Genomic DNA, 20,868 nt, shown 5'->3' with positions numbered 1-20,868 from the left:
CCATTTCCCGGCTGTCTAGCCACCATTCTCCCATCCTTTGCTTGTATAAATATTCGACACAGCCCTCACACTCGCGTTGTGCAATCATTCATAGCAACTTCAAACTATGGGCGACGCAACCCTAAAGCACACCACCGAGGTCCACCGGGACTTCGTCTCACAAGTCCCGGAGTACCATCGTGTACGATCTCTTAGTATCCAGCAACAGCCAGATAGCTTGGCTCTCGGGACCAGCTTGAGTGTAAGTTCACCCCCATCGAATCATGAGAGCCCGGCTACCCCAGGCATGCCGCATGTTGAGGCGGTCTCTGGCGCCCGCTTCGTGCGCAATCTAACTGTTAACCTGGATCACTCTCTAGGAATTCTGGGCAGGTATAGCAATTGAGGAGGAATCCGCCTCGGCCCTGAAGATTGGCATCGCCATCCATGATGGCACGTACAGCGTCGACTTTGCAATTCACCGTCTAAGTGCCCAAGAAGACGCTCGCAAGGACAGGGACTCCGACTGGGTGGTTGATCACATCGTGTCACAGCTGGAGGCTTACAGAAAGGAACATGTCTGTAAGATCCTCGGAGCTGGCATCACTGCCGATCTCCACCACAAAAGTCCGAACCTCTGTTCAAGATTGTGGGCAGAAATGGACATCGTGCCAATCGTGGTCGAGTCCAATCCGATCCTGCAACCAACCCAAGGTCGCCAGAGACGGAGGGCGCTCCTGGTGGACGAAATGGCAGATTCTGCTGCTCGAAAATGTCTCGCGTGCGTTTTGCCCCTGCTACCTCGCTCAAGGTCAAGCTAATGTAGCAATCCTAGAGCCTACGCCCCGACCAAACTCCCACGCCTGGCTATCAGCTACCAAAACCAGGTGGAGGTCGATATGGCAGGCATGATTCACTTGGCCACTGCTGATGACTACAAACGATCGGTGCGAGAACCGACGTGGACGGCAGTCCAGAAGTACATCAAGGACGTGGTCGACCGCAAGCTGAGGATTGTCTTCTTCAGTGCGACCCCCCAAGGCGGAGGCGTGGCCTTGATGCGGCATGCATTGATAAGATTCTTGCGACTCTACGACGTGGATATCGAATGGTCAGGACCCCTGAGATGGAATTGATGATGACATGGCCTGAATGATCTGACCTTCGTGTTGCAGGTTCGTGCCCAAACCTCGGCCAGACGTCTTCCGCATTACGAAGAACAACCACAACATTCTTCAAGGCGCGGTACCGCCTGACGTGCGCACCAGTGACGAGCAGCTCGCCAAAATCAAGGAGTGGATCCAGGACAATGCCGAACGATACTGGATGGGGGACTCTGGTCCGCTCAGGGCTCCTGCAGACGGCGGGGCGGATGTGATCATCATCGACGACCCCCAGATGCCGGAGCTGATTCCAATTGCCAAACAGTTCGCCCCGAACCGACCCATCATCTTCCGATGCCATATCGAGGTGCGCGATGATCTTATCCTTGAGGATGGCAGCGCGGCGCAGCAAGTGTGGCGGTTCCTGTGGAACTCCATCAAACACGCCGACGTCTTCCTCAGTCACCCGGTGCGGTCTTTTGTGCCAAATGATGTCCAAAAGCCGGCCCTCGGTTGGCTCCCTGCAACCACCGACTGGTGAGTGTGAATGAAGCTGAGCTCGAATGACCCAGGGTCGATGACTGACACGTTGATTCGTTTATGTTTAGGCTCGACGGACTCAACAAAACCATGGCCGATTGGGACCTGCAGTACTATCTCCATGTTCTCAGGCAGACCTGTCAGGCCCAGTGCCTTCCGCAGCTTGCGTATCCCTCGCGCGGATACTTCACGCAGATCGCCCGGTTCGATCCTTCCAAGGGAATCCCAGATGTGATCTCGAGCTACGCCCGATTCTGCGAACTGATGAAGGACGAGCCGTTACGGAATGTGCACCAACTGGTCATCTGTGGCCACAGTTCCGTGGATGACCCGGATGGATCCTTGATCTATGACCAAACCATGAATCAAATCCGCGAGTCCTACCCCGACCTCATCGACGACATTGTGGTGGTTCGGCTCGGACCGAGTGACCAAATCCTGAATGCCATCATGTCACTCTGCACGGTGGCCCTGCAACTGTCCACTCGGGAGGGCTTTGAGGTCAAGGTTTCGGAGGCACTGCACAAGGTGAGGAATCGACCAAGAAACGAGGTCGACCAGTGCGCTAACATGCTGTTCTCAGGGCAAACCCATCATCGCCACCCGCGCCGGCGGCATCCCGCTCCAGATCGAGGACAACAAGAGTGGCTTCTTGGTCGAACGCGGTGACCACGAAGCGGTGGCGAAGCACCTCTACGACCTTGTCAACGACTATGACCTTTATGAGGAGATGAGCGAATACGCAAGGACACATGTTAGTGACGAAGTCCACACGGTCGGAAACGCCCTCAGTTGGCTGTATCTCGCCTCATCCGTGGCGGGTGGGAAGACGCTGGAACCGAATGAAAGGTGGATCAACGACCTGGCCCGAGAAGGTGCCGGTGAGCCGTACGCCGATGACGAGCCACGTCTACCTCGACACCTTTCGACCTGATGCGATACCTATCGCGCAGTATCTGGGCAAGGCAGGAAATATGCAGAACTTGAATTCACGGCTTTTCAGGGCTACTAATCAAGGCTAGCTCACCACGACAACTACAACTTGGCAATGTTTTGGCGCACACAGACAATTTGGAGAGCTTAGGGCTGGCTGGCCATACCGGAGGGCAACATCATCCAGATCCGACTACAGTCATGACTCCACCAGCAAGAAAAGAGTTTCGGAAATACCGTGTCCACTTGGAAGATTTCGACTTGTATTGCGATCATTCTATTCCATTCGAGCTCTCGACCTCGGATGCAGTGAAGTCAAGAGAAAGAAAAGTGCTTTTCGACTGGCAAGTAACTCAGCAGTAGAGGTTTCATAGGGAAAGACTCCAATATAAATAGGTATCTAACATGCTTGCTGCTATAAGCCTCTATGTTTGCTTCGGTGCTGCTGGGCCGAGACAAGGCTGAAATTCACGCTCACGTAGCGCTGGCATTGGCATTGGCAATCAGTTCAGCCTTGTGCGTAATTAGATGACTGCCACTGCTTGGGTTCAAAGGCCGGCAGAGACAAGTGTGTACCAAGCAGTTGCCTATCTATGGTGTTGCTTGGGTTCAAAGAAGGTTGACATCAGTGGCCTATGTATGGTTGTTGCCGTTGTCATTGTCAGTTTCGGCTCTTCATCGTGAACACCACTCATATATCAAACTTACAGTAGGCATTCCCAGGGAAGCCTTACCCTTTCCCTTTAACCAGAAGACTTGACTGGTTTATGCATACTCCGTACTATCTATACTATATGGCATGCGCTCCCCGCTCCCCGCTCCCCCTGCGACCCTTGCCCTTTGATATCTCGAGAACAAGGAACATTTCAACCTTTGACCTTTGACATCATGGTCCGATGACTGCGTGGCTGTACTCTGTAGGTGAGACCGTCTGTCTACCTTTGATGAGGTTGCGTCTGATCTGCGTGGCTGTAGGTGAGACCGTCTCCCCTTGACAAGGTGGCGTCTGATTCCAATCACTCGTTGCGCGTTGCATTGCCATTTCGTTGATGTGATACTATCGAGATACCATCGATGCGAAACGACTCCACGCATCTACAGTATCTGGACATACGTTACATGTTTGCCTGCGTGCTCCGTATCTGTCCCGGTCGAAGTGGCGCCGCTGTTCGCGACCGACCAATGACAAAGACCTGGTCCCTGTCCAGAGCGCCCATAGCCAGATTGCCATTGGCCTTAAGCTGGCCCATTTGGGAGAGGAGTCGTCAGAGCCGGAGCCGGGCGCTCCGTGTCCGTGCGGGAGTTTTGCGAACCATCGGACTGTCCTTCAGATTAGAAACAAACCCTTCCTTTCATCCTGTCCGGCGTGCCGTTGAACGCATTGCAGACGGAGCCGTCAATAATACAGAGCTCGGAACCATCCACATCGCTCTGGAAATGCGCCAGCCTTCAAGTCCCGCCGAAACATCCCTCTGGAAATGCGCCAGTCTTCGAGTTCCGCTGTCCGAGACGTGTTCCCCCTATCTCCGCCGAACGAGAACCCGAACCCCGGCCTCCGCGGACCCAGAGCCTGTGTGCCGTGCGCGCGGCTCAAAGTCAAGTGTGAAGTAGAGCCTGGGGGAATTTGCAAACGGTACTGTAATCATTGATGGGCTTAGGGCTCTGTGGGCGGGCTTTAGGCTCTTTGGGCAGGCTCCAGGCTCCATGCTCCAGGCTCCTTCCTTGATCAAGACACTGACAACGCAGCAGATGTCGACGGCTGGGTAAAGTGTGCGGGTCGCAGGCTCCCGGATCGCAACGACGCAAGAAGGCTGGGTCAAGGTGAGGATGAACCCGTCTATGCGATCCCGTGCATGCTGCTGAATTACCATACCCATACCTCCTTACCCTTCCGTAAGCGGAGCCTGGCTTGGACTGTACTGTACCATACCATACGTCTCGCTTGCGATCGTGTCACGTTGTTGATTCGGAAAAGCATTGACTGTATTAACCTGGACTTCACCAGTGCTGTGACAAGGCTAGAACAGAAACTCGACGGGGTCGCCAGCCTCCTCGCCGCGGCGCAGCGTGACTCGGCGCGAGACTCGGCGCGAGAAGTAGGAAGAAAAGACCAGGACAGTGCCGGGTCATGGTCGGAGCCTGCCGAGGCCGAGGCTGGGGAGCGAGCAATTCAGTCTCCGACGCTTTGTCTGCAACGACACTTCAAGGACGACGGCGAAGCAGAATTGATTCTGGACGTTTTCCGAACCGACATGGCCTTGCATTTTCCGTTCGTCGTGATCCCGCCCACTACGGGGCTGGACGAGCTGCGACAGAAGAGACCGTTCGTGCTCATGAATGCGCTCATGGTGGCATGTCGACATGACAGGACACGACAGGCCGCGCTGGCAAAGACCTTCAGGGACCTCCTGAGCCAACGAGTCCTGCTCCCGCTGTCGGTGTCGGGCGAACTCGGCTTCGACCTTTTCCAAGGCCTGTTGCTTTACCTCTCGTGGTGGGTATGACCTATGACCCGTTTGAACAAGTCCTATCCTACAGCCCCGGCTATCCACAAGACACTGTTTGTTGACCACAAGATACTGTTTGTTGTCCACAAGACACTGTTTGTTGTCCACAAGATACTGTTTGCTGACCCCTTGGTGTCATCAGGTACCATTTAAATCTGCAAGTCGGCCCGCACCTGACCAGCCTGGTCCACCTGGCAATGGCCATGTTGACCGACTTGGGCTTGAACAGGCCCGGCCTGACTGCGCCGAGGAGCCTGTCGAACCGGATAGGCCCATATCTGGTGGCTTATGACCGGCCGGCTTCTGCTGCCGCCGCGGCCACGCTTGATGAAAGAAGAGCGTTCCTCGGTTGCTTCTGCCTCACCTTCATGTATGTAAGCTGCTTCCTTGATTCTTGTTAGCCCTAACCCTAACCATTCCTTGATTCTTGTTAACCCTAACCCTAACCCTACCTTGATTCTTGCTCTTGCCACCTGCGTCGCTCACCTCACCCATGCTTCCCGGAAGTCCGCTGATGTGTTACATATGACCCTCTGCAGAGTGTCCATGTGTGCCCGTGACATCGTGCCTCTTCGATACACCAAATATGCCGACGAGTGCTGTCACCTCATCTCTGAGGCGGCCGAGTATGAGACGGATCTATACCTCGTCCGGCTCACACAGCAATGCCGTCTCGGCGATCGGATGAGTCGGACGCTCAGCCCCGACGAATGTGAATGGGAGTCAGGGTCGGACTTTTCCTTTTCTGCTCCCATCGGGGCCTGTGTGAAAATGTTCGAGGCAGAGCTGCAGCGGCTTAAAGCATCAACTTTGCAGGATCTTTCCGCGGGTGAGAGCGAGGGTGCCCGGTCCCAGTCCCAGGGCCAGGCCCCGTGCCCACCGACAACCACCAGTCTGTTGACGATATTTCACCACGGCATGGAGATGTTTTTGTACGAGACTGCTCTCGACGACAGCATCCATCCGGCGCGGTATGGCATGTTCCCGCTGACGCGGCTCGACATGCTATTTGCCTGCTTGACCGCCACCAAGTCGTGCCTGGAGGCTTTCTTGAATCTCCCCGCGCCGGTCTGGTTCGACATGTCGTACCTGCTGTGGGGAGTGGTCGGGCACGCATTCGTCGTCATGTCGAAGCTGAGTCTCTTTGTTGGTGAAGGCTGGGACCAGGACTACGCCCGCACCGTGCTGCACTTCCCTACCATGGTTGATACCGTCGCTGCCAAGGTGAGCGCGGCCGAGGCCGAGGCTGAGGCTGAGGCTGAGGCTGCAGCCGAACTGTCGCGGGCCTTAGGATTCCAGGAGCACGAGGCTGGTGTGTCACGGCCCTTCCAGGAGCACAACGCTGGTGTAGATCCAGCTGCAGCTCGAGTCGTTCTCCCACGCGCTGTGCCTAAGATCTTTGCCTCCGTCCCTCCCAAGGCGCAACGTATGAAGGAGGTGTATGAGATGAGACGGTCGCGCCAGGCCTGCGCCGACAACTCTCCTCCAAGCCTTGGCCCGCCGAAGCCCAGGACGAGGACGAGCACCGAGGAATCTTCATCATCATTTCCAGCCGCCCCTAGTGACGAGCACTTCATTCCTGGCTTGACTGGCCTGTTTGACTTTTTGGATGAAGACTTTTGGCAGCAGCAGTTCACTTGAATCAACCGCCACCGCCACCGCCACGCCACCGCCAGCTTCGTGTTTCTGACTTGCTCTTTTCGCCCGCACAGCAGACAAGAAGTATTTCCACGGTTTGCGACGCTCGCCTGCGTAAACTGCAAACCGCAAACCGTGTAAGTGCTTCTTGTCTGCTCTGCTGATCGAACTCGACATCACGCAGAACAGTTATGACAGTTACGCCATCATGAGGCCAGGCACTGGACTTGGATGCCGGCCCTGAGAGCTTATTAGCATCTACGGATATGTACACTCCAAATCGGAACTGACGATCAGATCAGACACGCAAGCACCAGTGGATTCGGATTCTATCCACCGATTTCGAGGGTGCACTTCTGTCTTCCGGGACGACAATAGATTCGAGACTGCACCTCTGTCTTCCGGGACGACAATACAATCCGTTCTGTTAGTCAATGTGCAGGGGAGGGGCAGTCCAGTCTACCTACTAATTCGATCGAGGGTCCTGAAGACGTACGAGTACGAGCCTTTGCTGATGCGAGCACACGCTACTACTGTCAGGGCATAGGGACGCCTTCACGGCGTGTGTTCTTCATCTCAGGTCCAGCAGAGCAGTCCATTAAGTCTCAAGGTCCTGCACAGCAGTTCATTAAGTGGAAAAGTCCAGCACAGCAGTTCATCAAGTCGAAAAGTGAAGTGGCTCAAATTCGCCAGGTTCGATACTGTCAAATAAAGGTTGAAATGTTCCATGGTCTCTATCAAAGGGTCGCAGGGGGATTGCATGCTATCTAGTATAGTATAGCCTAAACCAGCCTTCTGGTTGAAGGGAAAGGCTGAATGCCTAAGTTTGACAGATACAAGTCACCCTACAAACCACGAGGACTCGCAGTTCAGTTTACTTGGGTGAATTGAATGGCAGTTCACCTCAGATGACTATGACTGCTGAGATTCCATTCACTGATAGATAGCCCTACCCTAATCACGCGGCCGGGGGTGCGGGTGCGGTAGAATCACCCACGTTCTGCCTTCTGCCCCCAAGATCGGATTTCACACACACACATACACACACACACGAGCCATAAAGTCTTGCGTCTTGAAGACAGCACAACACTGAATCGAACAGCCGACTGAAACAGCAAAAAAATCTCACGCAGTGGAGTTAACCTGGCCTCATAGTCAGTAAGAACCGTTAGTGTCTTAGGCTGGGTTTTGTAGTTATGGGTTTGTAGTCCCGCAAACAAGCAAGTAGAACGATATCCAAGCAAGCAAGCAGCACTATATCCATGCAATGCAGAGCACAAAGCTAAGACGTGAAGATGGGGCTGCCATGCATCAGGTCAGAGCCTATATGTACAGGCTGCGATTGTTAGGCAGAAATCGGCGACTTTGATCTATATACTGTACTGTATTGTGCGGGCACCAGGCAGCCTGCAGCCTCGTGGGTGAGGCAGTATGTCAGGTATGCTTCACTTCACTTGACTGGCCAAACAAACCCACGAGGCTGCTTTACTTTACTGGCTAAACAAACCCACGAGGCTGCTTCACTTCCCTGGCTAATTGGAGAGACTGCTTCACTTTACTGGCTAAACCTACGAGGCAATATGCTTCACTTCACTGGCTAATTACAGAGACTGCTTCACTTCACTGGCCCAATTAGAGCAAAGACAAAGACGGCTTAGGGGCCGGCCGTACGAGTACTGATCCTTGCAAGGACGCACGCCCTGGGTCTCGTCGATTATTGTATATGTACCCAAGTGTGCTGCAGGTAGTTCCGACCAAAGCGAACTCTACGACCGCCCCCCTAGATCGTGGAGCATGTTTCTGAAAGCGAACTTTACGACCGACCCCTCAAATAGAACGTGAAGCATGTTCTGAGTTTGCGGACAAGGGAAAAAAGGAGAGAGCAAGACTAAACAACCACTGGACAACACGTCAAATCCATCTTTGCTGGTGTCCCACATCTCGGTGTTATTTGCTGGAAACGACGGCAGAGCATCCAAGACTTGAGCACGACATATGGGTCATGTCTCCGTCGGAGGAAAATGTAAAACGTTAAAACACCAGGTCAGCATTCCACACCTCGTTGAGCATGTGATAGTTCCAAATCAGGCGGTACGGCTCCCATTCATCTGAGGTACGGTCCCTGCTTCACAGACAAGGCAGACCGAACAATCTGCTTGGACGCCTACGACTTCTGTTCAACACTGTCACGGCCATCGACTCCGCTGCCGAGCACAGCGGTGCCATTGGCGCCTTCTTCCTTTAGTCCCTCCGCCCGCAAAGCCGCGGCTTGCTCCTCTGTCAGTTGGTTTAGATCGAGGGTGATCTGTGGCCCCCGGAACCACTTTCGCGCGTCGATGAAATAGTAGAGCAATGCACCTCCCCACACTGCCGAATTGATGACACATGTATAGTTCATGCTCTCAGCGTCGGGGTTGGGGCCACCCACTGGGAACATGGACAGCAGGATACCAAAGATGAGGAACACGATCGCCGCCCAGGCAATAGGAGTCGAGGCTCTTTTGCCCGTGTATATCGGCCCCGGGCTGAATTTCTTCTGTCCCCAGACAAGACGGCAAAAGATCGGAGTCCCCCACGCAAGGTTGTTGCCAGCTACTGCCAGAGAAAAGAGGGCCGAGGCAGCAGCTGGAGCGATCAAGCACAGTAGTCCTAACACAGCTGCCAAAACGGCGCATCCGATTGTTGTTCGAAGCGGAATGTATCCAAACCGCTTGGAGATGGGTCGGAAGAATTTGGAAAATGGCAAGGCTCCGTCACGCGAGAACGCCCACGATTGACGCGAGGCGGCCACCAGGATTGAAATACCCATCTACGTGCAGGGTTGTCAGTCGTACAGTCGTATCTTTTCTCCACGCTTCCGTTATACGACAGAGATTGCTTACCAGGAATTGAACAATCATAAGGAGAGCCATGAACCCCATGGCCCCATTCTTGCCAAGTGCGTCATAGTAAATCTGCGCCATGGGTTGACCAAAGGGCGATGAAAGAAGGTGGTCCAGGTCCTGGGACATGCACGCCGCGATCACAATGCAGCAGATCCAACCAAAGAGCCAGCATGACCCGATGGAGAACAAGATGCCAAACGGGACAGCTCGGGTAGCATTGGCAGCCTCCTCGGAGATATGGACCGCCGAATCGAACCCGCCGATGGTCCAAATAGGCGACAACCAGGCCAACATGAAACCCCATCCTGTTGGCCAAGTGGTAAGATTCTCGACGTGGGTGAAGATATAAGACGCGCTGTTGCGGTGATTCGCCCCTATTGGGAGAGCTATGATTGTGGCGAAGATTAGAATAAAGTTCATCGCCACAAAGACGGTTTGCATCTTTCCCATGATGCGGGCCATGGTCGACGCGATCAGGCCGTGGCAGGCAACTGTAGCAAGGAAGGTGGCGTAGATGACGCCGTTGCTGGGAGACCAGTTGCCGTCTCGAGAAATGACGATGATTGACAGAAACATCAACGAGAAACCGTCTGAAGCTTCAATCAGTCCAGCCCCGTTAACACAAAGAATAAGCTAGGACGCACAATCGATGGAACAGAGCCCCCCCACTAGTCCGAGCGTGTTGCTGTAGCCGACGAGAAAGCTCAGAGGGTTCCTCCACTTCGGCGAGGCATAGTAGTGAGTCCAATAGTAGAGGCCTGTACGTTCTTAGTCTTCAGAGTGCTTTTGGGCCGAGATTTACAGCCTTGCGTTCCACGCAGTAGCTTCGGGAAGGAAGGGGAAAACCTTACCGCCACTGGTGGGCATACTGGATCCCAGATCTGCCATGGCAAGGCCAACGACGAAGATACAGGCCGAGGCAAGGAACCAACCCCAGACAAGACCGACTGGACCAGCGGGGATCGAGTACGACAGCGTACTGGCAATAGAGGGCAGGAGACCCATGATTGCAAAGGCGATTCCAAAGACTTCTATCATGCTGAAGTTGCGTCGAAGTTCCTGTTTGTATCTGCCTGCCAGTCAACTATGATGTAGTATTTCGACAGGGAAGTGGACGAACCCCATCTTTGCCAGAACGGCTGCATCTTCTTCACTGGCAAGCGTTGGGTCGACAAGCAGAGAAGTTCGGCGTTCCGGCTGGGACTCGCTGTCTCCCGCCGTCTCGCTGGGGCTTTTGGGCGACATGATGCTGTGGTCGTCGAACTGCTCTCAATTTTGTCCACGCGCGTATGCTTTTTGCCAATGGCGTCTGCCTCGCAGCTATATCTTAATCCCCAAGAGCGAGGACAACGGAAGGGTCAGGCAACAGTGGGGAACAAGCGTGCGAGAACAGTCGGGGAGCCTCAGACCAGATGGTTGGGAGAAAGTGGTCTGCCACCATCTCCTTCATCGGAGTTTCGCGAAGGTCAAGAGACGATCTTTCGGTTTGTCTCCTGTCATGATTGGAAGGATTGCAGAAAGCCGTGGCAATGATGTGATTACAAGGTCGCAGCAGGGATCGCAGATAAGCCTTTCCAAGAGGCAGGAAGCTCATGGCTCGGGACATGGCCGTTGGTGCTCAAACCTGGGGAGATTGCGCTCCCTCTTGCAATTCGTCGACTCGATGCTCGTGGCGCACGACGAGGCAAGGGGTAGGACAGCACCAGAGGCGCAGGAGGGGCACCGAAGGGACGGTCGGAGACAAGCTGCAAGGCCAGGGATAAGCTTCCATTCGAGCTCATTGGAGGTGTTGGTGCTCTGTGGCGATAGTGCAAGTGGTTATCAATGCAGTGTAACTGTAACGCGGAGGATAGACGGTTGACGGCTGGAGGCTTAGCGTTGCTTAGATTCCGACTTTAGCATGGACTTACTTGTTGCAGTTAAAATATACATACAGAGCACATCGAGATTGCAGGACACCGCTCGCGAGAGATAAGTCTCCAAAGGGCGAAGGGAAGAATACTAATCAGTAGTAGGTACCTAGTTCTTTTGACCAAATCAATGGGATAATGACAATGCTTCCCTGATCGAGATCGTTGCAATCATTGACTCTGATATTGATTGATCTGCCCAAGCACCACTCCCCAAGCACTCCGTGAAAGCTTCACGATCCCGAGAGACACTTCTGCTTATCCGCATTCTAGAAACGAGTGTATCTTAAAAGAAAACAGCCACAAATGTCGTGAAGACATGTATGATCCCGAAAAGACCCGCAATCCAGCACAATTTGCCAGTTTCCACCCTGGGTTTCACGTTGACCGACCCTTGAATGAAAGTGCAAAATCATCACCGCTGACCTTTGTCGTGCCTGAGACTCCTAACAGCCAAGTTCCTCCTGCTCTCCCTTTAGCATTTACTTGTCCCGTCCATTGGCCCGCTGGCTGAACTGAGGTCACACGAGGGGTAGAAGAAAGCGGCGACCGCGATGATCACATAGGCAGCAATCAAGAGAGCCCCCTCTAGGTAATTGCTGCGGCCATCAATCATCAAGAAGCTGACGATAAATGCGCTGGCGAATAGACTGACTGTCTCAAACAGACTGAAATACAAGCTCATGTCGGTCTTCAGAATCCATCCGAGAATGACCATCAAAGGGGTAACAAACAGTGCGATTTGAATGCTGCTACCCAAGGCAATGTTGATGGCGAGGTCCATTTTGTTTTTGGCAGCCACGGTCACCGCAGTGACATGCTCGGCCGCGTTACCGACGATGGGAAGAATGATTAGAGCAATAAAAGCTTGACTCACGCCACTGTTGGCGATGAGGTAGTCGATGCTGCCTACCAGAAATTCGGCACAGAGTGCAACAAGGGTTGTGGTTACCAGAAGGAGGACGACGGCCGAAGTGCGAGACAAGTGCTGCTTGATCTCGACGACTGCTTCGGTCCCGACTTCTGTGTCCGCTTCCGAATGAGGAGCATCAGGTTGTACGGTTGCTGTAAGAATCGGTGAGTGTCGTGACTGTGAGACTGTGGCATGAAGCATGTCCGGCATGGAGGAGGTTCGGCGTACGCCTTGAGACCTCAAGCGTGGCTGAGAGACGGGACGAATGGGCATTGCCAGCGGTCTTCCGGTGGCTTGATGATGCGGGAAAACAGTCGAATTGAAGGCGGGCTTGACTGCCTCGGATATATTGCGAATGTTGAAAGGTCGCTTGGAGGCACCATCGTTTGGTACGTCCTGGACCTCCGATGCAAATTCCACGCGGGCAACTTCGGTGCTCGGTGCTGGGAAGACATCGTCTCTAGATTTGGTCTCTGCTACCGGGAGTTTCTCCTGTTCGGATCTCTTCTCTTTGTCCTTCTTCGAACGTCGGGACTTTTTAGATCTCTTTTGCCGCTTCTTGGATTTCTCTGATGAGTGATCTGGCTGCGCTTCATCTTCAAAATCGCGTGATTGGACCGCCGCGGTTCTTGAACGGTGACGTCCACTCCGGCCTTCACCATCGATGTCAGCCTCGTCGCCACTAAAGACGGGCTCGAGTTCCTGGGACGTAGGCGACGTGGCCTGGAGAATTGAGCCACCGTGACCCGTAAGTACCGAAGAACTTCTCGTGAAAACCGGGAGCGAGACACTGTCTTTCGTACTTGATGTTGACTTACGCCTCCTCCGTCGTAAAGCACGTCGAAGACGTTTGGCGGTAGTATGAGAGCCAGAGCTGGAATCAGTATCGGAGTCACTTGAGTTAGAGTTCTCACTGGAAGAGCTGGAAGAGTTGAGGATTTCGGCGAGGACTCCAGGGTGAGATTCTTCGTCAATCAAATGTTGTGGCGTACTTTGATACATGAACGCATGCGATTTGAGGGAGAAGAGGAGGTACAGAATGTAGACCAATAAGAGAACCACGCTGGTTCCTCGTGACACTTTCAATACCACACGATCTGCTTTCTCGGTATCGGAGAAGGAGGCATGAAAAGCCGTCTGAAAGGAGATTAGCCACATGAATAGTCTAGCACCTGCGGACTTACCGGTAGAAGGAGACTGATGACGCTCAAGCATAGAAGGCATGCACTCATCTGAGACACGGTCGAGTTGTACAGCTGCTCTCGAAATCGAAGGCCGCCGGCCACAAAGCACATGCCCAAGATCAATAAAAGATTGGACAATATTGAACCAAGGGCGGCGGCTTGGACGACGCGGATTTGTTTTGAGGCCAGAGCGATAATGAATATGATCAACTCGACCGCATTGCCAAAGGTCACATTCAACAAAGCTCCAACGGTGTCGCCTAGTCTGAGAGCCACACTCTCAGTTGCATACGACAAGAGCGAGGCCAGAGGAATGATGGCGACCGCATTAATGGCAAAGACGGCACTGGGGCTGACCACGTCGATATGAACCCAGTCGACAAGAATCCCGAGGATGATGCCAACAGGGACGAAGACGAGGAGCCAGTTGACCCAACTGGAGAAGAGGATGCGTTTGGCATCGCGGAAGAATCGATTGACCAAGGGCGCCTTGTCCTTGGTGTCAGTAGTCCCTATGGAGGAAGATTGCGCTCCATGTCCTTTCTTGTCCACAGACGACAGATCTTGTTGCTCTTTACCCGCCCCGTCGGCAGGGTGGTCTGGGTGTGCGGGACCAGCTGTAGAGGAGTCGTGGCCAACATGGTGTAGGGGAGTATTGGCGGGTTCAGGTCGAGGATAGGAGGATTGCAACGAGTCTTCGCGGAGCGTTCGGGGAGGATCAAGGGACGCCAGCGGGGGTCGTGGGTTGGTCTTAGCCCATGAGTGTCTACTTCTTGACAGCGGAGGCTCGTCGGCTGAGTCGACCATCGGCGTATGAGTGGGCGTAGAGGGAAATGTTGAAGGAATGTGTAACAGACTTGCTTTCAAAGCAGGTCACAAAGGACACCGAAGTGGTGAGGAGTAACGAGGAGTTTGGGAGACGGTGTGGAGGATGGCTTGAGCCTAAAAGACAGCGCAGGCAGCACCTAGGTGGCACTGCAGTGCGCGGCTTGGAAGGCCCTCAAGCCCAAGCCCTTTGGAGGCGAGAGCAAGGCAGCTCTGCGGGCAAGGACGCACGTGGCGGAGGTCTGATTAGAGGGTTCAGCCAACGGTATCGCCACAAGAGAGCGGGCGACGCGGGCAGTGGCTGAGTTCTCCTCTAAATGGCGGGAATGATGTATTGCCGAGCACTTGGCGCGTTCCTTGGAGGAGTGGGATGGTGATAAGGTCAGATTGACGAAGGAAGCAACGAAATCCTTGAGATGTTGGGGTATGGCAACTTTATAAGTAGTGCTGGTAGAAATGTTGCATTTGATTGCTTCTATTCTTGCTTCTTGTGTCTTTGCACAACCAGGATTGTGTGTTCAGACTCACAAAGGACAGTGCAGTGTACGGAGTACGGAGTACTTGCAAGGTTGGCACATATCCGTAATGATCCCTATCGCTACAACTGTGAGCCGATGGATGAGCGAGGCGAGGTATGCGGGCGGGGGAGGAACCCGCTAAGCCTGATATGGGTGTCTGGCTCTTACTAGTACTGCGAGCACGGCAGCTTTCGTCCTAGCGGTGACCCTGAAATCTGTCTACCTACAACCCAATGCTATATTGCAGCATCCGAACATGTCCAAAGTACTCTGTGTATGTACCACATTGTGTGATCTTAAGACGCTACCATATAGAGACACCACGGTGCGGAGGTCTCAAAGCTACCAAACCTCGCCGCAGCCTATTCCCATTTACCAGTCCTGACCGCCTCATTGCAATGCTTGGAGGCAGTGAACACTATCTCAAGGTATTGACCGGCACATACGACCTGGGAAAGCAGCGCTTCGAGATAACTGCACCTCTACGGAGTACTCCGATATACTTTGAAAAGAATACCTACTCGACTATATCAGAGATTCTTCGTCAATCTTCGGAATGCGGCGTTTGAGAAGGCTGGCTTTAGGGATTAGGCGCATCGTCCGACTTACGTATGATTAAAAAACAGGAGAGCAAAGTACGGATACCTATAGAACAAACACAAAGTACGGAATATCCATACTCCGTACACCTAAGAGCACTAACTGCCGCCGTTGCAGGGGCTCCTACCTAGCCACCCTATCGGGTATATCCAGTGTACAATGGATATCTCCTTTGTCGCTAGGAATTACGTGTTGGTAAGATGCGGTCCACCCAATCCGAGCGAGATTCAAGAGCAAGGAACAAGAGGTACGGAAAACCATTCGCGCATTCTGTTGTGGTAATGGCAATGGGAAATGACAAAATACCGTCTCTCTCGATTTAGAATCAACATGCCCATACGGAGTACTACAGAGTCTTAGCCTAACGGTACCTAAGGCTCAGGCTATAGGTATTCATTACTTAGGGCCAACCCGGTGTTTCTTAAAACCAGTGCCTGGAGGGCGACTCCAGCGGGGCCACAGTAGGTAGTACTCCAAAGTTCACATACCTACAGTACCTTCAGTACTCTGTACGGGGCACGCAAGTAAGGTTAGGTAGGCACTGTACCTACTACTACCTTGCATTATTAGATATCAGCTCCCTCTGTATGGGTTAAGTGTACATTTTTCGGTATTCATATCCATAAGAGAGTGTATCTCGACCGCAGATCCCATATCCAGCTTTATGAACCGCATGCAAACCATCAATCGTATCATCCATTCACCCGACACGCCTCTTAAGCTTTCGCGCGTTTGTCATCCTATCCGACATCAGTGCAGGCCCTCACTCGGTCCTCCGACATACAGTCCTGGTGGGATCAACACCCCTGACGCTGGTTCCGATCCCGCCACCCTTCCTCCCCTCCTGCTCAGTGTTGTGCATCCATTGCCACGGGAGAATGGTCTGTCTTCTTTATGACCACCCCAGCCAACATTCCCAAAAATCCACGCAGTCCTCCCCCCGGAGCGAATCAAACCCCGACTGAAAACCCCCACCCTTCATTGAAACGCCCTCACGTCTCTACGTTCGGTCCTCCTACCCTCGAACTCCCGGCTAGCAAGTACCTCAAACGTTCACCCGGCACTCGATTCCTCGAGCTCGGCGATGAGATCGTAACAGAACAACCCCGCGGTGGGCATGATGTGCAAGAGGAGGTCTTGAACGCAGACTTCCCCAATCCTGCCGGGGAAGGGTTTTCGCCGGCAGATCCGATATCCCTCCTCGAGGCGGCTACAACCGTCTTGAGTCGAGGAGCCAACATGCCGCTCCCAAGAACATCGGGGTCGGGGTCGGGGTCGGAAAGAGGACATGTCGGGAGCGCAATTCCCATCAGGACCTCGCCTCGTCTGAATCGCAGGGGCAGCGACCACGATGATGATGATGCCAACACTCGGACACCGTCAGGCACGCAACTTTTCCAGTCTGTGGCACTCGCCGAATACCTACAAACTGACGAGCGACCGACGTTCGTGGTAGACACAAGTGACGAGACGAATAGTCGATCTGGTGGCGTCAACTTGATTTTCGCCAACAGCGCCTTGAGGTCGCGCCAGGCACTTTTTGACCTTGTGCAAGGGAGGTCGGAAGATTCTACTCTGCTTCTTGACCTCGGAACGTCCTTCAGTGATTTCAAAGCGTGGATCCTCAACCCACTGGCAGAGCCTGATATTGTTTCGACCTTCCCATTTGCTGGGTTGCTGTGGCAAAGTGCGATCGTTCGGAGTCGACTGAAGGTGATACATGGACGACAGCATCCATTCACTTCTCCCGCTGTCGGCGATCTTCAAGGTCGCACGTCTCTGCAACGATACAAAGGCCTAGGTTCACTCTCCTCGTCTTCGATGCCTGGTCGAGTTGATACTCCATCATCCAGTTATTTCGATCTCCCCCCAAGATCAAACACACATGCTGCTCGAACGATGCAAAATTTGGTGACTAACTCCTTGTCGGACCCATCCCCAGGGAGTTTGGAGCCGACCTCACCAGTTGCATGCGGAGATCTGACATACGCCGAGCTGATCTCAGGTGCAAAGTCGCCTCCCCCAGAGCAGAAGGTCATATCTTCCAGCATCATTGTTGACACCGACATTAATATGGCCGGCGCGGAGGGGCAAAAAGGCTACTTTGATTGGACGCGGCTACCTTTGTCGCCGTCTTTGCCAGCCCATGTACAGTTCGCTCGAGGCATCGATTGGGCATCGACCAGCCTCGGGCCGATTGAGAACTGGGCAGCAGATCTCCGGGGAATGTGCAACCTGATCATGGCCAGTCCTCATCCATCAGCCATGTATTGGGGCAAGGATCATGTAGCGATCTACAATGAGGCCTATGTTCTTCTGGCTGGCCAAAAGCACCCAAAGTTAATGGGAAGTCGTTACTGCGATGTGTGGGCCGAGATCTGGGATGCCCTTGAGGGCGTGTTTGAGAATGCCTTCAGGAGCGCGCAAGCTACTATGAAGGATGATGATTGCCTCTTCATCTTCCGCAACGGCTTCTTGGAAGAAACTTATTTTTCATGGTCCATCATCCCCTTAATCGGGGCCGACGGCTCCGTGGTTGGGCTGTACAATCCCGCCTTTGAAAAGACACGCCGCAAGATTGCAGAGAGACGGATGTTGACGCTTCGTGAAATCGGCGAACGCACTGCTGCTGCCCGCAAAGTCTCGGACTTCTGGGGTTTACTTCTAGAAGGGCTTGAGTACAACGAATATGACGCACCTATGGTTCTGATCTATTCTCTGAGTGAGGACCTAGCAGACAATGAGGCTGCCTCATCCGGATCGAGTGGAGCAGCTTCGAACAAAATCTGCTATCTTGAAGGCAGTTTGGGTGTTCCCCCTGATCACAAGGCTGGACCTTCTACAATAGACATGAAAACAAGCACCGATGGCTTCGTCTCGTCGTTCCGGCAGGCATTGACCACCGATAGACCGATCGTCCTCCGGCTGGAAGATGGCTCACTTCAAGGGGATCTGCTCGAAGGAATTGAATGGAGAGGCTTCGGAGACCCTTCTCGTGTTGTTGTGATTGCTCCGATCCATCCCACTACCGGAGAATCTACCTTGGGGTTTTTGGTCATGGGCACGAACCCCAGGAGACCATATGATGAAGACTACGACTTGTTTGTCCAGCTGCTCGGTCGGCAACTCGCCACGTCGATTGCATCTGTGGTATTGTTCGAAGAAGAGATCAAGAAGGGCGAGCGAGCCGCTCAGTTAGCTGCGCAGGACCGGATCGAGCTTAATAATCAACTCGTGGCAAGGACCCAGCAGGCGGTTGAGGCTGAGAACAAGTTCACCAGAATGGGCGAATTAGCCCCTGTGGGAATCTTCATCGGCGATGTCGATGGCAAGATCAGCTTCGTCAATGATGCGTGGTACAACATCACCACCTATCCACGGGGGATTGAGGTCGATGAGGAGTGGATCAAATATGTCGATGAAGAGGATCAACCTAAAGTCCGGAACATGTGGACGACTATGCTCGAGAAGAAATGCGCGGTGTCGATGGAATTCCGCTTCAAGACACCATGGCGCGACAAACTCGGAAATACGGGGCCAACTTGGGTTCTGACCAGTGCTTCACCGGAACGGGACGAGGATGGACGGCTCAAACGAATTTTTGGATCCATGACTGATATCAGCGCACAGAAGTTCGCGGAAATCCTCCAGACTCGTCGAATGGAAGAGGCCGTCCAACTGAAGCGACAGCAGGAACGCTATATTGATACGACGTCTCACGAGATGCGGAACCCCCTCTCAGCCATCTTGCAGTGCGCCGACTCGATCACCGCCTCTCTCGTAGAGATGCGCGAAGAAGACCACCTAAGCAAAACTCAGCAGGAAGCCCTCGATCTTTGCATCGACTCTGCGCAGACGATCACACTGTGTGCCCAGCATCAGAAGAGAATTGTCGATGATGTGTTGACTCTCTCCAAACTCGATTCGGCAATGATGGCGGTGGCGCCTGTCGACACACAACCTATAACGGTCATGCGCAAGGTGCTTAAAATGTTTGAAGCAGAATTGAAAACGGCCGACATTAGAATGGAGGTGAACATTGAGCCTTCTTTCAGAACCATGAGCATCGACTGGGTCCGGCTGGATCCACACCGGCTTTCCCAAGTCTTGATCAACCTAATGACCAACGCCATCAAGTTCACGACCATGCGAGAGAGCCGGGTGATTCGAATGCATGTCGCTGCCTCAGGGGACAAGCCCTCTTCGGAGGACAAGTGGAGGTTGACTTATATACCATCACGGACAACGAAAGAGAAGGATGTCACTGCGGGGGCGGAATGGGGATTGGGAGAACCCGTGTACATCCATTTCGCCGTGCAAGATACCGGCCAGGGCCTGACCGACTTGGAGAAGAAGCAGCTCTTCCAAAGATTCTCCCAAGCTAGCCCGCGCACTCATGTTACCTATGGGGGCTCCGGCCTCGGGCTCTTCATCTCTAGAGAACTTGTTGAGCTTCAGGGTGGCGAGATAGGCGTCGCGTCGGAAAGCGGGAAGGGCAGCATATTTGCATTCTACGTCAAAGCTCGACGATCGGTTGGAGAACCAGAGGACGCCCAAGCAGCAGCAGGATCACGGGTCTTGAATGGTTCAAAGCCCCCTGGGGCAACACGATCCATCTCCCAGAATTTCGTGCCCTTGCCGAGTCCATCATCTGGGTCGTTTGATGTCGCACCGGTCACCAAAGTCACGCTGCCGAAAACCATCCATATCCTGGTTGTAGAAGACAATCTCATCAATCAAAAGGTGCTGGCGACGCAACTACGGAAGGTAGGTTGCGTGGTTCACGTTGCCAATCATGGCGGAGAAGCCATTGAACAAATTTGTCATTCGAGATTCCATCGCGACCACATTGACGACGGCATTGAGATTGATGTTGTGCTCATGGACCTTGAAATGCCCGTCATGGACGGCCAGACTTGCGCCAGGCAGCTCCGAGACATGCAAAGTTCGGGGGAGCTGATCCGCCACATCCCTGTGATAGCGGTCACGGCGAATGCCCGGGCAGAGCAGATCGAGATGACCTTGAAGAGCGGCATTGATGATGTGGTCAGCAAACCCTTCCGGATACTGGAGCTAATTCCCAAGGTGCAAGACGTGATGGACAGATTTCCCAAGGGAGAAGCTCAGGGTGGATGACTAGGTACTGGCCGACCGTGGCGATCTGCTTGGGCACAGTGACTGGTTAACACAGGGGCCAGAAACTGGACGCTTGAAGCTGTCATGGAATAGCGATATCCTTGATGACATGAGTCTCGAGAGCAGGAGACGACCTTGGAATGATACGTTAGAAAAATTCACATATGGGTCTCCTCTGGCGGATTGACCGGGATTGG

At 53.5% G+C, this 20,868-nt stretch overlaps 5 protein-coding genes across 5 annotated transcripts; 3 read left to right on the top strand and 2 right to left on the bottom strand.

The window, feature by feature from the left end:
- Window positions 1-106: 106 nt before the first annotated feature.
- A1O3_04411 (uncharacterized protein) lies at window positions 107-2,556 on the top strand (the record flags this gene model as incomplete). Its single annotated transcript, XM_007734540.1, has 6 exons — window positions 107-241; window positions 360-760; window positions 815-1,090; window positions 1,155-1,619; window positions 1,691-2,150; window positions 2,206-2,556. The coding sequence occupies 6 exons, from the start codon at window positions 107-109 to the stop codon at window positions 2,554-2,556; spliced, it is 2,088 nt and encodes a 695-aa protein (XP_007732730.1).
- Window positions 2,557-4,408: 1,852 nt separating this feature from the next.
- Window positions 4,409-6,703, top strand: A1O3_04410 (uncharacterized protein; the record flags this gene model as incomplete). The annotated part of the gene is made up of 3 exons (XM_007734539.1): window positions 4,409-5,049; window positions 5,205-5,432; window positions 5,602-6,703. The coding sequence occupies 3 exons, from the start codon at window positions 4,409-4,411 to the stop codon at window positions 6,701-6,703; spliced, it is 1,971 nt and encodes a 656-aa protein (XP_007732729.1).
- Window positions 6,704-8,864: 2,161 nt separating this feature from the next.
- On the bottom strand, window positions 8,865-10,830 carry A1O3_04409 (uncharacterized protein; the record flags this gene model as incomplete). The annotated part of the gene is made up of 5 exons (XM_007734538.1): window positions 8,865-9,509; window positions 9,583-10,175; window positions 10,230-10,343; window positions 10,437-10,654; window positions 10,706-10,830. 5 exons carry the CDS (start codon window positions 10,828-10,830, stop codon window positions 8,865-8,867), a joined length of 1,695 nt encoding a protein of 564 aa, XP_007732728.1.
- A 1,140-nt stretch (window positions 10,831-11,970) lies between these two features.
- Window positions 11,971-14,399, bottom strand: A1O3_04408 (uncharacterized protein; the record flags this gene model as incomplete). Its single annotated transcript, XM_007734537.1, has 2 exons — window positions 11,971-13,545; window positions 13,593-14,399. The coding sequence occupies 2 exons, from the start codon at window positions 14,397-14,399 to the stop codon at window positions 11,971-11,973; spliced, it is 2,382 nt and encodes a 793-aa protein (XP_007732727.1).
- Window positions 14,400-16,429: 2,030 nt separating this feature from the next.
- On the top strand, window positions 16,430-20,671 carry A1O3_04407 (uncharacterized protein; the record flags this gene model as incomplete). Its single annotated transcript, XM_007734536.1, has 1 exon — window positions 16,430-20,671. The coding sequence occupies one exon, from the start codon at window positions 16,430-16,432 to the stop codon at window positions 20,669-20,671; it is 4,242 nt and encodes a 1,413-aa protein (XP_007732726.1).
- Window positions 20,672-20,868: the final 197 nt, after the last annotated feature.

The sequence above is a fragment of the Capronia epimyces genome, assembly GCF_000585565.1.
Source record: "Capronia epimyces CBS 606.96 chromosome Unknown aczIQ-supercont1.3, whole genome shotgun sequence".
Taxonomy (NCBI): domain Eukaryota; kingdom Fungi; phylum Ascomycota; class Eurotiomycetes; order Chaetothyriales; family Herpotrichiellaceae; genus Capronia; species Capronia epimyces.
The sequence above is the reverse complement of the archived record's forward strand: the minus strand, read 5'-3'. Positions and strand labels throughout refer to the sequence as shown.